This window comes from Aquarana catesbeiana, linkage group LG04, assembly GCF_042186555.1.
Source record: "Aquarana catesbeiana isolate 2022-GZ linkage group LG04, ASM4218655v1, whole genome shotgun sequence".
NCBI lineage: Eukaryota > Metazoa > Chordata > Amphibia > Anura > Ranidae > Aquarana > Aquarana catesbeiana.
Window position 1 is genome coordinate 458,898,596 of NC_133327.1, and position 14,858 is coordinate 458,913,453.

Here is a 14,858-nt window from a genome sequence, read left to right on the forward strand (position 1 = left end):
TGAGAAACTCTTGGGGATGAAGCCAGTGCCGGACCAAGTCCTGAACTTCTGGCACTGCACTCCACTCAACGAGGATTCCTCTCAGCTGTGCCAGTCTGTTGTCATCGATCTCCGGCTCCTCCGCCCAGCGCCTCTCTCCCCATCTGCCTTGATGACCCTTTTTGCATCTGCCGCTGTATACACAGTGAGGAAAAATCCGTAGAACTGCTCCGCCTCCCAACTCTGCCCCCAAACTTCGGCTCTCACACCTTGCTTGCAGCGGTACCAGATTCCCACCAGTAAGGCAATAAAAAGTGAGATCTTAAAGAGGGCAGGGGGCGCTCCTTTAGGGGGTTCTCTATGATCTCTAGTGGTCTCTAAGGAAGGGGGGCACTGATATAAGGGAACTGTGAGCTAATGGGTGTCTCTGGGGGGGTACTCTGATGGAAGGGGCATCTTTCTTTCCTTTCGCTCCCCCTGTAAGCTGCCCACTTATCCTCCACTGTGCTGTGCCCTCCTTTACTCTCCTGCCCTGTGCCCACTTACTCTCCCCCCACCGTACTGTACTATCCTGCTCGGGTACTGTTCCCACTTACCCTCCCCATACTGTACCCTCCTGCCCCGATACTGTGCCCACTTACCCTCCCCCCCAAACTGTACCCTCCTGCCCCAGTACTGTGCCCACTTACCCTCCCCCCTGTACTGTACCCTCCGGCCTCGGTACTGTGCTCACTTACCCTCCCCCTGTGTTGTGCCCTCCTGCCCCCCCACCCTCCCCCTGTACAATACCTTCCTGCCCCAGTACTGTACTCTCCCACCCCCTGTGCTGTGTCCACCTACCCTCCGCCTGTACTGTAACCTCCTTATACAGTTAATTTTTATCGTTTGAATTATTTTTCCCATTATGGGTGTGAGTGGGGCCTCATGCCTAAGTTTTGCCTAAGGTCTCACAAAGCCTAGAGCTGCCTCTGCCTAGTCTAATATTTGTGATATATCATATTCATATTATAAAACCACCAAATATAATGTGTTATCCCTGAAAGCTGGCACGCTCTTCCTTAATGAGTATAACTGTGAAACCACCTTTATGTGATCTCATAATAATATCCACTATATAACCATGTATTTCTTGTAAACACCATATATAATATAAAATAAAATAAGCAGATTATTTAAACTAAGTAGGAATGGAACAAGTAGTGACTCATCCTGTCTTGTGACCTACCGCCTACTGATCTAGCAGTCAGTTTAGAATGTGTACTAATATATAACCTTAGCTCCATGGCATGTCATTGGACATGGTAATCCATACTTGTATTGTACTGGGCTGTATTAATATGTGTTTTTTTTTTGTCCCAATTATCATTTAAGAAAAATAAATCTATCAAAATACCAACATTTTAATAGTTTATATTTAAACAAAATGAAATAGAAAACAATTAAATCTAATGTCATAATTTGTGTTCCAAACCTATAGACTTGTGATTTAATGTAAAAGTGTGTAATTTCAATGACATGTCATTCATGTTGTATTTCCTCTCCAGTTATGAATTTCGTGATTTAAAATGCATGTATTATTAGAAAAGGGGACACAAAGCTCATTGAACAATGTTTAATAGTTTGTCCAAATTTGAAGTCTTCGGTGTATCGCAGTATTTAGTAAGTTGGCATATTTGAGAGTGAAATCCCTGAATACCAATCCAGAGTAGTGGCTTCATGTTCCTTTTTGAAGGAAATTAGCTGAATATTAAGACAAGCTTGGGATCAATCTTGAGGTGAAGTTTCCTCCAATCCAAGTAACTCTCTCACAAGTCTCTCTCCAAACTGAGCCCGGCTGTACCTTTTTACATAGTAGGCGTCAGACATTTTATAGAGGATGTAAGCATTGTTAATAGCAATGCTTATGGAAAACCAAAACACCTGCTGCCAAGTCTTGTTTGGTTTGTGTGAAATAAAATACCTGGAATAAAAAAAGACAGTTTAGTAATCTCTATGTAATTAAAACATTCATAAAATATTACATTTTTAAACACATGATTTCAAATTCAAGAAGATGTTTAGATCTTAAATACAGGCTATTTTCCCACTGCACCATATTTTCATGGCCCTTGGCAACATTTTATGGTCCTAGAGCATAATGGTCAGTTGAGACACAAATGCCAAAATGCAGATTGAACAGCCCTTACTCTCTCTCTCAGCCATTACTCTCTCTGTGTGCCTTGCTCATGCACAATTGCATTATCGGGTGGAAGAAAGAAGACAAACAATGCGAGTTCCATACAGGTAATGAGGGCTCTCATTGTCTGCATATGTCTGCCTATGTTATATTTGAGAATTTTAATGTGGAGGGTGAGGGGAGGCCAAACAAAGTTTATAAAAATACAGCTAAGCTTTAAACCAGCTTTTCTAAATCTTTTTACCATGGATGAGCACTGAAGATACTTTACAGGTCTCAGGGAACCCTCTGTAAAAATTATGACATCTGCAGCTCAAGATACATTAGTGTAATTAGTAAGTTGTAGATAGCCAGCATATTTGATACCCACAGCAGACATTTTTTTAAATCCACTTCCACAATACAACTTTAATTTTAGAAATAATCATGACATTAAAAAATAATAATAATTGCAAAGAATATGTAAGCAGACATTACAGTGTCCTTCAAAAAGTGCCCCTATATATTTGTGATTAGCATAGAAGTGCTACCTTACTATGGAAATCAGAGGAAAACTTTGTCTTTATATTACTAGGTAAGGTAGGAAAGGTGCCCAATTACATTGCTGGCCAGTTAGAGGAATGCCCAGTTACACTGGTGGTCAGCATACTGCCTCCAGTTGAGTGACTTTGGTGGTAGAACTATGCAGGCACCATCAGGTGGGAAATCAATCTGCCACTACTCAAATGACCCCAAGCAATTTCTGGTGGAACCTCGGTTGAGAAAGGCTATTTTAAAGTGAAAAATTTAAAGGGGTTGTAAAGGTAAAAATTTTTTCACCTTAATGCATTCTATGCATTAAGGTGAAAAAACTTTTGACAGTACCGCCGCCCCCAGCCCCCCCGTTTTACTTACCTGACGCCTCGAATCTTCGCTCCTCGTCCTCGTCAGCTTCATTGCAGCTCAGCCTGGTCGCTGATTGGCTGCAGTGGATGGATTGAAAGCAGCGCAGCCATTGGCTCGCGCTGCTGTCAATCACATCCGATGACGCGGCGCGCCGGGGGGCGGGGCCGAGTGATACAGCGAGCGGCTATAGCCGCCGGCTGTATCACGGGAGCGCGCCCGCAAGCACTCACCACCGTGCGAGGGAGCTCGCATGAAGGTGGTAAATGCTTGCGGGGAGGAGCTGAAACAGCCGCCGAGGGACCCCAGAAGACCAGGTTCGGGGCCACTCTGTGCAGAACGAGCTGCACAGTGAAGGTAAGTATAACATGTTTGTTATTTTAAAAAAAAAAAAAAAACATCTTTACAACCCCTTTAACTTTTTACAGAAAAACAGATTCTTGCTATTCTTTTTACTGATCAAATATTCTTGCCATGCACTTATATTTTATTTAGATTTACCTTTTTATAATTTAAAATTACTTCAAACCTTACCAGTTTTATTCTTTATGTAATTTTCTTAACATTAAGAAAATGTTCCAATAAAATAATTAATTATTCAGGCAATGTGCTTCCACTACTAGAACATGCCAAAACATTTCAGTAAAAAGACATAGCCATAGTCACTTCAGATCCTGAAAAGGCTTTTGAAAATATAAATCGAAAACGACTTTTCCAAGTTATGGAAGCACTGGGATTCAGTGAATGACTCAACACAGTTCTTTTTAAAACATGCATGATTCCCCAACTGAAAGCATTAGCACTCTAGGCTGTCTGTCATCTCAATTTAATTTACACAAAGGTACATGTAGGGGTGCCCATTATCTCTACTGCTTTTCAATGTAGCTGTAGAACCACTCTCCAAATACCTGAACTCCACTCATCTCATACCAGTTATCGAGATAGGCACTGTAGAACTTGTTTGCATTTTTACAAAAGAAATCATTTTGTTCCCATCGAGACCCCACAGCTATACAGTATCGAATATGCAAACAATTTTTGAAGACTACCAAAAATTTTAAGGCCTATGCAATTAACTTTGCAAATAGTAAAATACTACCTATTAAATGCTAAAAGAATCAAAATAGGGAAGTGTATCTATGGTGAAAATGGGAAATTATATATTTCCAAATTGAATTTTAGCCTTCTTCTTTTAATCTGAAAGACCTTGAAGTCTGTAAACTTACCTGGTAAAGAACCCCACATGTGTAAAGTATAGCTAAAGTTTACCATTATCATTAAAAGTAAAAGTAAAAGAAAATCCCCAATTTTGGGTTGTCCCCAGAAAAGTAATAGAGGGGAAATATTCCAATGTGGACAATGATTCTGGTGACCTGGGGGTCTCCAAAGAATTCACTTAATTTGCAGGGATTTCCTCTTAAATTCCTGTTTTGGCTATGACAGATTATTATTTAGGCAATTAGGTCATTCATGTATTTTTGCACTTTCATTTGATTTATCTCACTTATTGCATATTTAGATTTTTACACGTGGGCGCAAGGGGCGCCGCATAATTTGTTTTTTATTTTTTTTTCATTAGACCCATTGGCGTGTTTATCTGAGGGTGAGAGGCAGGGCACACTTATGGTGGATCACGGATGGTGGAAGAGAGTGATTACACATTTAGGATTGGATGAACTTTTCCTGCACTTAATCACTGCACCTTTTACTTCCATATGTCTAGATGATATTGAAGATTGTGGATCCTTATTCACTTCTGCACATGCGCTTTTGTACGTTATAATGAAATTTTGAACTATTTATAGATTTGTTGTTTGATTTGTTATCTGATGTTTTGCACTACGCACTTTTTTTATACCTACCGAGCTAGCACCACATTTAGACCTCTTTCACACTGGGACACTTTTCAGGCATTTTAGCGCTAAAAATAGTGCCTAAAAATCGTCTCTCATGCCTCCCCAGTGTGAAAGCCCCCAGTGCTTTCACACTGGGGGCGGTGCGCTTGCAGGACGGAAGAAAAAGTCCTGCAAGCAGCATATTTGGGGCGGTGCGGGAGCAGTGTATAAACTGCTCTTAAACCGCCCCAGCCATTGAAATCAATGGGCAGCACTGCCGAAGCACCTGCAAAGTGCTTCTGCAGCGGCACTTTTAACCCTTTCCTCAGCCGCTAGCGGGCCTCTTTTAACCCCCTCTAGCGGCCGAGGAAAGGGTTTTAAAGCGCCCGAAAAGCACCATTATAACAGCAGTAAAGCCCCGCTAACACTTTACCGCTAACACCCTCCCGCCCCAGTGTTAAAGTAGCCTTATTATTTTACTTTTTTTATCCATTTGTGGAGACACATCTTTAATGTTGGCTGCCACTCTGAAATAAATTTGAGGTTCACTTGGTTTGTGCATAAGTTATTTTAACTCTTTCCTCAGCCGCTAGTGGGCCTCTTTTAACCCCCTCTAGTGGCCGAGGAAAGGGTTTAAAAGCGCCCGAAAAGCACCACTATAACAGCTGTAAAGCACCGCTAACACTTTACCGCTAACACCCCCCCGCCCCAGTGTTAAAGTAGCCTTATTATTTTACTTGTTTATCCATTTGTGGAGACACATCTTTAATGTTGGCTGCCACTCTGAAATAAATTTGAGATTCACTTGGTTTGTGCATAAGTTATTTAAAAAAATGTAAATGTTTGCTTGGACTTTAGATCTTTCATTTCATTATTGTAACAGACCTAGGAGTGAAAATTGGTGTAGGTTTTACTGTCTAAATCTACACATCTGATACATAAAAATCCCCAAAGAGCTCGAGGTATGGAGGGACCTCTCCATATCTTTTTTAGGGAGAAACCACTTAATTAAAATGACAAGCTTTGCTTAACAATAGAATCCCCACCAAACAATTTCAATGCTTGAATCACTAAGTCAAGTGATGACATTTTTTGTGGTAAAAAAAAAGAAAAGAGAATATCACTTTAAAAACTTTAACTTTCAAAGAATGAGAACCCCCACATTTACCAAATCTACCACCGCATTGATCCACAAATGGTACACATGGTACACAAGCAATCAGGTGAATATAGTCAATATTGCTGGCAATCAATTAAGTTAGAAGTTTTCCTCTGACCTGTACCTGAAGAGGGATAACTTAATGTTCCTTATTGCTGCCCATGATCACTAAGCAAACATGAAATGGGGGTCCCAGGCAGGTGACAAAAAAAAATATTTAGGAATCTAATCATGTGGCTCACAACTATCAGAGCCCTACCTATATACCTTGATTTGAACTACAGTTCTAAGAGAAGCAGGGATCAACTGTTATTTTAGTATGAGAGCTGATGATCACTTTGAAACTCCAGGTAAAACATTTTTGCTTTAGATGCAGTGACTGTTAAACACCAGTCAAGTTTTTATTTCATTTAACATTTATAATTGAATCAATCAGTGTCAACTTGCAAATCAGGGGCAACTACCATAGAAATATTACACTAAAAATGTTACTCCAGATCTCTGTATCATTTTTAAACAAGCTCAAAAGTAATGGTCCCAAGACTGAACTCTGGCTAAAAACCTTATATAGTTAGACCATTCAGAGAATGAATCATTGATCACAACTCTCTGGACTCAGTCTTTCATTTTCATAATTTATTTTCCAAATCAATACATTTTAATTTGTGCATTAAAGTATCTCAGGGGAATTGTGACAAAAGCTTGAACAAATTTCAAATGCGCTAAATCCATAGCCATCCCTCTGACAACTTTTTCATAAAAAGAAAGTACATTTGTCAACAATATCTGTCTATAAATCTTATCAAACACAATTTGACTGCACATTCTCCTTTAGACTTGATCAATGTGGTGAAGGAGCCTGCCTGACTGGATACACATTAATTGGATAGTTTAGGTTGATTCTCATATTAGATAGCTTTCGTAAATCTAAAATTGTTTTACAGAGACTGTTATGGTCAGATTATAACCTGTATAGTGAGCTTGTTATAAGCATGCTTTATTTTCTAGCACATTTATGTTTTTTTGTCATGTCTTTTGTCATGTATGATATTTTTCTATGTATGTTAGTATATTTTCTATATTTCTGTATTTAGGACATAAAAAAAAAATGCTCAGATAAATATGAAATGTGAGTATTTCTCATTTCCAGCCAGTAGGTAGGACTTTAGATTCCATACTACCCAGTCTGTTCCAAGCCGCTGGAAGGGGGCGTGGACTGCACATGGAGGAAGCAGCGTGCTGTGCTCTGGTGGAGACCCAGGGGAGAGATCAGCCAGCTATGAGCAGTAGGCTGCGAGCCGCATCAGAGGACTTGTAACCGGCTTATCCCCGCTGTCACCGCTTACATCACCAGTGCCTCCATTTGTGCCTTCCGCACTTCTTACATTCTGGACCTTCACTCTGCCTGCGCTGGTCTCATTGGCATTTGCTCCGGTGTTCCGTCAGATTAGACGACCCGTCAGTATTGGTAACGGAAATGACACCACCACCATTTTGCTACACCAGGCCAAGTGCAAAAGGCTCTTGGCCTGGGACTCAGGAAGCCAAATACCTGAGAGAGCTGCTTTTAGGAACTCAATTTGTGTAAGCATTTTGCTTACAGAGCAGAGGTCTGTAGTGAAGTGGACTGTGAAGACAGCAACGAGGATTGTTATGACCACTAATGCCGCGTACACACGAGCGGACTTTACGGCAGACTTTGCCCGGCGGACTGGATTTCGTCAGATAATTCGATCGTGTGTGGGCTCCAGTGGACTTTGTTTTCTCAAAAGTTGGACGGACTTAGATTTGAAACATGTTTTAAATCAATCCGTCGAAATCGAGTCCGGTCGAATATCCGCTTGTCTGTATGCTAGTTTGACGGACAAAAAGCCACGCTAGGGCAGCCATTGGCTACTGGCTATGAACTTCCTTGTTTTAGTCCGGTTGTACGTCATCACGTACGAATTCGACGGACTTTGGTGGATTGTGTGTAGGCAAGTCCATTCATTCAGAAAGTCCGTCGTAAAGTCTGTCGAAAAGTCCGCCGAGCAAAGTCTGCCGTAAAGTCCGCTCGTGTGTACGCGGCATTACACAGAGCTGATGCCAGTGGCTGGCTGCTGATCGTTGGACACATCCATAGTCTCCAGGAATGCTTGGCTGATCGGCTATTGGAGGTGCTGGGAGGATTAAAGGCCCTGGCTGAGTATTAGCCACAAGCTCAAACGGCTGATGCAGCTGGTAAGCTCGCACTCTGTGGTGGTGGAGTCACGTTGTCTTAGAAAAGTCACGGAAGATTTCATTACACTGTGTTTCTACAATCACTTATTCACTTACTATTGGAGGATTTAAGGACTGTTGATATATTTTACAGATTTTTATTCTATTTTTATTTTCACTCCTATCGGTTTATTCATCATAAACATGGGACACTCGCCATAAATATATTTTTTCCCATATATACATTTACCAATTCCATTTTTTTCCCTCTTTTTGCATTTTTATTTTTATTTTTGATTTAATATATATTCTTTTGGATCCACTTATCAGACTGATCCATTCACTTGCACATTATTCGTTTACTTATCAATTTTATGAGCTCAGCTCCTTATGTTTTGTATTTATGTGCATTTCACTCTGAGTTGCAGCTTCTGTGGTGTGTTTAAACAGCGACGTTTTTTCTTTACATTAGGGTAATAATAAACAATCAAAAAGAGGCCAAATTCTATATTCATATTCATAAATCTAGGGTAGACATTATACCCTAGACATTATACTTTTTTCACATTTATTGGAATGGAATCCACTTATGGATATTGGGTCTTTTATTTGGTCTGATCATTCACCTTTTTTTGACAATACACCCTCCACAGACCCTATGTTCCAACTGGTCATGGCGTTTAAATTAAACCCTTATGTCAGATTCACTATATCATCAGGCAATTATGGTAGCGATTAAAATTTTTATTGTAGACCATGAGCACGACGAGACCCCTTTAGCCCTACAATGGGAAGCCTTCAAAGCGGTACTACAAGGATTGTTTATTCAACATGGAGTCCGCCTAAAGAAAGAAAGAAAGATCTGTGACTATACAAGATACTCTGTCAAGGCTTTGGGCTTTGGAGATTTCACATAAAAAACCTCCGACCCCAGAGCTTTTGGCTGATATATCTTTGATACGGTCATAATACAATCTCTAGAGGTGTCTCACAGTAAAAGTCAACATAGACATGCCCTAGGAAGGTACCGGTATGAAAACAAGTCTGGGAGACCACTTGCGAGGTCATTGCATGCTCGCTCCTCACAGACCTTTATACCTAGTATTGTGTTACCATCGGGGGAAATCACTTCAGACCCACATTCTCTTCAAAAGGCCTTTTGTGATTATTTTACAGCTTTGTACCCCTTCACCATCCTCCAACTTAGATTCTTTTGGCTGTCGTATACAGGAATATGTGCATGAAACTGCTATCCCAAAATTAGATGACGATAGTGGGAACTGCTTGGATTCCTCTTTTTACTTGAGGAATTATTGGAAGCGATTTACTAATACACCATCAGGTAAAAGTCCCGGCCCCAATGGTTTTACATAAAAATCTTATAAGATCTATAAGGAACATATTATGCAGTTCATGCTTCAGGTGTTCAACAGCATATCTGCTATTAATGGGATTTCCACCCCAGACACTAGAGGCACACATCACATTACTTCCTAAACCGGATAAGGATTTAAAGCTGTGTTTTAGCTATCGTCCTAGATCTTTAATCGGGGTAGATGTTAAGATTTATGCTAAATTGATTGCCTCACGTCTTCAACCCCGTATTTCAGATTTGGTACATATAGGCCAAGTTGGGTTTGTACAGGGGAGAGAAGTGTGTGATAACACACTTTAAACCCCTTTTATTCATTGATCATACCCAATCAGCAAAAATACCAGTTTGCCTTCTCTGTGTTGATGCAGAGAAGGCATTTGATCATGTTGGGTGGCCATTTTTGGAACAAACTTTGATTCAAATAGGACCGGTCCTGTTAAGGAAAATCATGGCACTCTATACTAAGCCAAGAGCCAGAATACAGATTAATCAATCATTGTCTTCTAACTTTTTCCTATTCAAAATGGTATGCACCAGGGATGTCCGCTGTCTCCCCTCTTGTTCGTCCTAGTAATGGAACATCTGGTAACAGTTCTTAGACAAAATTCTTGTATTACAGGCATACCATTAGACGGGCAGCTGGTGAAGTTGGCAGTATTTGCTGACGACTTGCTACTTTGTCACCAACCCACATGTCTCCATGCCCTCTATTCTGTATGAATTTCAGTGTTTTGGGGCCCTGAGTAATTTTAAAGTAAATTTGTCCAAATCAGAAATTCTAAATGTATCTCTGTCACCACATCAAGTTCAGGCCCTTGGGAATAATTTCCCATTTAGAATTTGTACTTCGACACTTAAATATCTGGGTATTAAAATTCGACAAGATCTTACCAAGTTATATATATAGAAAATTATTACCCTCTTATGGAGCATACAATACAAGATCTAAATAAGTATAATCAAGCCCATTATTCATGGTTTAGGAGGATCAATATCTTAAAAATTGATATAGTACGCGTTTCCTCTATCTTTTCAAAACTATACCCATAGTTGTCCCCTGTTGCTTTTTGTTACTCTACAATCTGCTTTCACAAGGTTTATTTGGGGTTGCAATAGACCTAGATTACAAAGGAGAACTCTATCTCTCCCTAAAGCAAAGGGTGGTGTAGGGGCCTATATTATTACTACGCTGCAGCAGTAGACTAGTAAACTGGTTCCATCATTCTCACCTTAAACAATGGGTACATATAGAACAGTCGATTGCCCCTTTTGATCTCCAGGCACTTCCCTGGCTAGATATCTCTGTCCGTGGCCCACTCTCTTCTTTATCCTTTTTTACAGCACATTTACTGCATGTCCTGGATAAATTGCAAACCCAATTAAGACTTTCTCCTAAAGTGGGATTAATGATGCCCCTGTTCGGTAACCCAGGGTTTCCTCCGGCATTGGCACGGAGACGTTTCTGATTATGGAATAAGGAGTCAAATCGTCGAATATCACAAATTCTTTGCCAGGGAACTCTTCCATTGCTATCAAATTTAATTCCTATACAGCAGCAATCAATTACACATTGGCTGCAATATCGGCAACTATCGTCTTTTTTTTTTCTCCTTCCCTTCAAGTGATGTATTTGAGAGTCATTTACCTTTGAGCCTCTTCTGTTACAAGATTCTATACCAGATCACATTCTTTCTGCAGTGTATAGGGTTCTTATTCTTACCCATGCTTCACCCATGCTTCCCAGAGTTTACAAATAAGTGGAATATGGACTTCAGTGTCCAAATTAAACCAGAGGAATGGGAAAAAGTGTTTATCCTCACACATAGTATGTCGTCAGCAACTAAGGCACATGAGACTAATTTCAAGCTTCTTTCCCATTCGTATAGATGCCCGTTGTTGCTTCTCCGGATATATCCAACTGTCTCAGTCTGCTAAGGGTTCGCTATTGCATAGCTGGTGGGAATGTCCATCCGTATATCATTTTTGGGATGTAAAATTCCAGCTCTATACTCGTGCAACTGGGGTAATTACCCCTAACACGCCACAAATTACTTTGCTATCCATATTAACTGGCTCATATAAAAGCATTAAAAAAGGCCTTTTAAGGCATTGGCTAACACCTGCAAGAGTGGTTATACCGCGCCACTGGCGGTCAGCATATGCTCAATCGTTGATTGAGTGGGTTTCAGAGATGGACCATATTGAGATGATGGAGACTCTCCTGTCATGGGAATTGACACCTTTGAACAATGTTGCCAAATCTGGCCCCCTTGGAAGGTGCTAAGGGAAATCCCTGAACTGCGGAATTTATATATGGGTCGGTGGTAAGACCTGAAGCTGATTCAGAGCTGGGTTGAGCGAGGTGATTTCGGTTTGAGTGCCTATTTCTGGTTGTTTTACCTATATTTCTATTTATTTTTTGCTGTTTCCTCCCCCACTTTTTTGTTTAGTGTTGTGTTCTGTGTGATATGTCTAACACCACTGTGGGAATTGAAGATAGGGAGTATGAGGATGAGGGAAGATAAGGCAGGGTTCTTCTCAGGGGTTAAAAATCTGAATAATCTAATGTATCGCCATGTGTTTCCTTATAACATATGAGTTTATTTATGGGTAGACTGTCCCTAGTGCTTTTTTTCCTTTGTGTAGGGGGTCCTGCTGGGTGTTGGCATATGTTTATATGTAATATGTTTTATGTATTTTTGTAATGTGGTATGTTTTTCATTATTTGCTATGGTATGTGGATAATGTTTTTGTTATATAAATCTAAAATTTTCAGTAAAATCACAGTTGAAATTAAAAAAAAACTGTTGATTCTTTTACTTATAGTAACTTGGGAGAAGACATTTTTAAATAAGCCTCATGTGCTTTGTACCAATCCACTGGTACTGAACAGTCAAAAAATGTTTCTAAAAATTAGGAAAAAATTCTTAGAAATAACTGACTCCAGCTCTTTGAGTACATGTTAGTATAAACCATTCAGTTATGATGCTTTAGACAGATTTGTTTTATTAAATTGTTTTGGATTGTGTTTTGGATTGTGTTAAAGTGAACTTTTTAACCGCTTGCCGACTGGCTCACGCCGATATACGTCGGCAGAAAAGGCACGTACAGGCAGATTAAAGTACCTGTTCGTTGCCCTTTAAGAAGCTGTTTGGGGGCACGCAGGCACCCGCCGTGACCTCCATGAGTGTGATCGCGGGTCCCGCGGACTCGATGTCCGCGGGCATACCCGCGATCGTCTCATGTAGAGGAAGAACGGGGAAATGCTAATGTAAACAAGCCTTTCCCCATTCTGCCTAGTGACAGGACACTGATCACCGCTCCCTGTAATCGGGAGCAGTGATCAGTGTCATGTCACACATAGCCACACCCCCTCACAGTTAGAATCACTCCCTAGGACACACTTAACCAGTGCACTGCCCCCTAGTGGTTAACCCCTTCAATACACAGGAATCAATGCATTTGTATAGCACTGATTGCTGTATAAATGACAATGGTCCCAAAAATGTGTCAAAAATGTCCGATGTGTCCGACATAATGTCGCAGTCCTGATAAAAATTGCAGATCACCGCCATTACTAGTAAAAAAAAAAATTAAAAATAAAAATGCCATAAAACTATCCCCTATTTTGTAGATGCTGTAACTTTTGCGCAAACCAATCAATAAATGCATATTGCGATTTTTTTTTAACAAAAATATTTAGAAGAATATGTATCGGCCTAAACTTAGGAAAAAAAAATTTCTTTCTCTTCTCCATGACGAGATCACAGAGCTGGTGGATGTTAGAGACCTTGCACTCCTCCACCTTCCATTTGAGGATGTCCCAAAGATGCTCAATAGGGTTTAGGTCTGGAGATATGCTTGGCCAGTCCATCACCTTTACCCTCAGCTTCTTTAGCAAGGCAGTGGTCATCTTGGAGGTGTGTTTGGGGTCATTATGTTGGAATACTGCCCTGCGGCCCAGTCTCCGAAGGGAGGGGATCATGCTCTGCTTCAGTATGTAACAGTACATGTTGGTATTCATGATTCCCCCAATGAACTGTAGCTCCCCAGTGCCGGCAGCACTCATGCAGCCCCAGACCATGACACTCCCACCACCATGCTTGACTGTAGGCAAGACACACTTGTCTTTGTACTCCTCACCTGGTTGCTGGACACTATCTGAACCAAATAAGTTTATCTTGGTCTCATCAGACCACAAGACATGGTTCCAGTAATCCATGTCCTTAGTCTGCTTGTCTTCAGCAAACTGTTTGCGGGCTTTCTTGTGAATCATCTTTAGAAGAATCTTCCTTCTGGGGTGACAGCCATGCAGACCAATTTGATGCAATGTATGGTCTGAGCACTGACAGGCTGACCCCCCACCCCTTCAACCTCTGCAGCAATGCTGGCAGCACTCATATGTCTATTTCCCAAAGACAACCTCTGGATATGACTGGCTGAGCACGGTCACTCAACTTCTTTGGTCGACCAAGGCGAGGCCTGTTCTGAGTGGAACCTGTCCTGTTAAACCACTGTATGGTCTTGGCCACCATGTTGCAGCTCAGTTTCAGGGACTTGGCAATCTTCTCATAGCCTAGGCCATCTTTATATAGAGCAACAATTCTTTTTTTCAGATCCACAGAGAGTTCTTCGCCATAAGGTGCCATGTTGAACTTTCAGTAACCAGTATGAGAGAGTGAGAGCGATAACACCAAATTTAACACACCTGCTCCCCATTCACACCTGAGACCTTGTAACACTAACGAGTCACATGACATCGGGTAGGGAAAATGGCTAATTGGGCCCAATTCGGACATTTTCACTCACTTTTGTTGCCAGCGGTTTAGACATTAATGGCTGTGTGAGTTATTTTGAGGGGACAGCAAATTTACACTGTTATACAAGCTGTACACTTACTACTTTACATTGTAGCAAAGTGTCATTTCTTCAGTGTTGTCACATGAAAAGATATAATAAAATATTCACAAAAATGTGAGGGGTGTACTCACTTTTGTGAGATTTTTTTTTCCCATCAGATCTCAAGCAAGTCCATACTCAGTAAACCACCAATTCGCCATCAAGAACCTTCCACACAAGGTCTTTCTAGGTAATTTGCTTAAATCATCATCTAGGCTTCCATATTTTACTATTTCTCAAAAGCAGTAAAAACAGTCACATATACATTTAAAATACAGTATACAAACCCTTACCCCCACCCACCACCCTTTCTCCACCTCCCCCAACCCCAATATTCATTCGTTTCATCCACTC

At 40.8% G+C, this 14,858-nt stretch overlaps 1 protein-coding gene across 1 annotated transcript in view; it reads right to left on the reverse strand.

Moving 5' to 3' along the window:
* Nucleotides 1-753: 753 nt before the first annotated feature.
* The window catches only part of PGBD5 (piggyBac transposable element derived 5), a 313,503-nt gene continuing 299,398 nt past the window's right edge, over nt 754-14,858 (reverse strand). Inside the window, exon 7 of the mRNA XM_073627538.1 lies at nt 754-1,939. Within this exon, the coding sequence (XP_073483639.1) occupies nt 1,744-1,939 (196 nt within the window). The 3' untranslated portion in view covers nt 754-1,743. The remainder of the gene's footprint in view (nt 1,940-14,858) is intronic.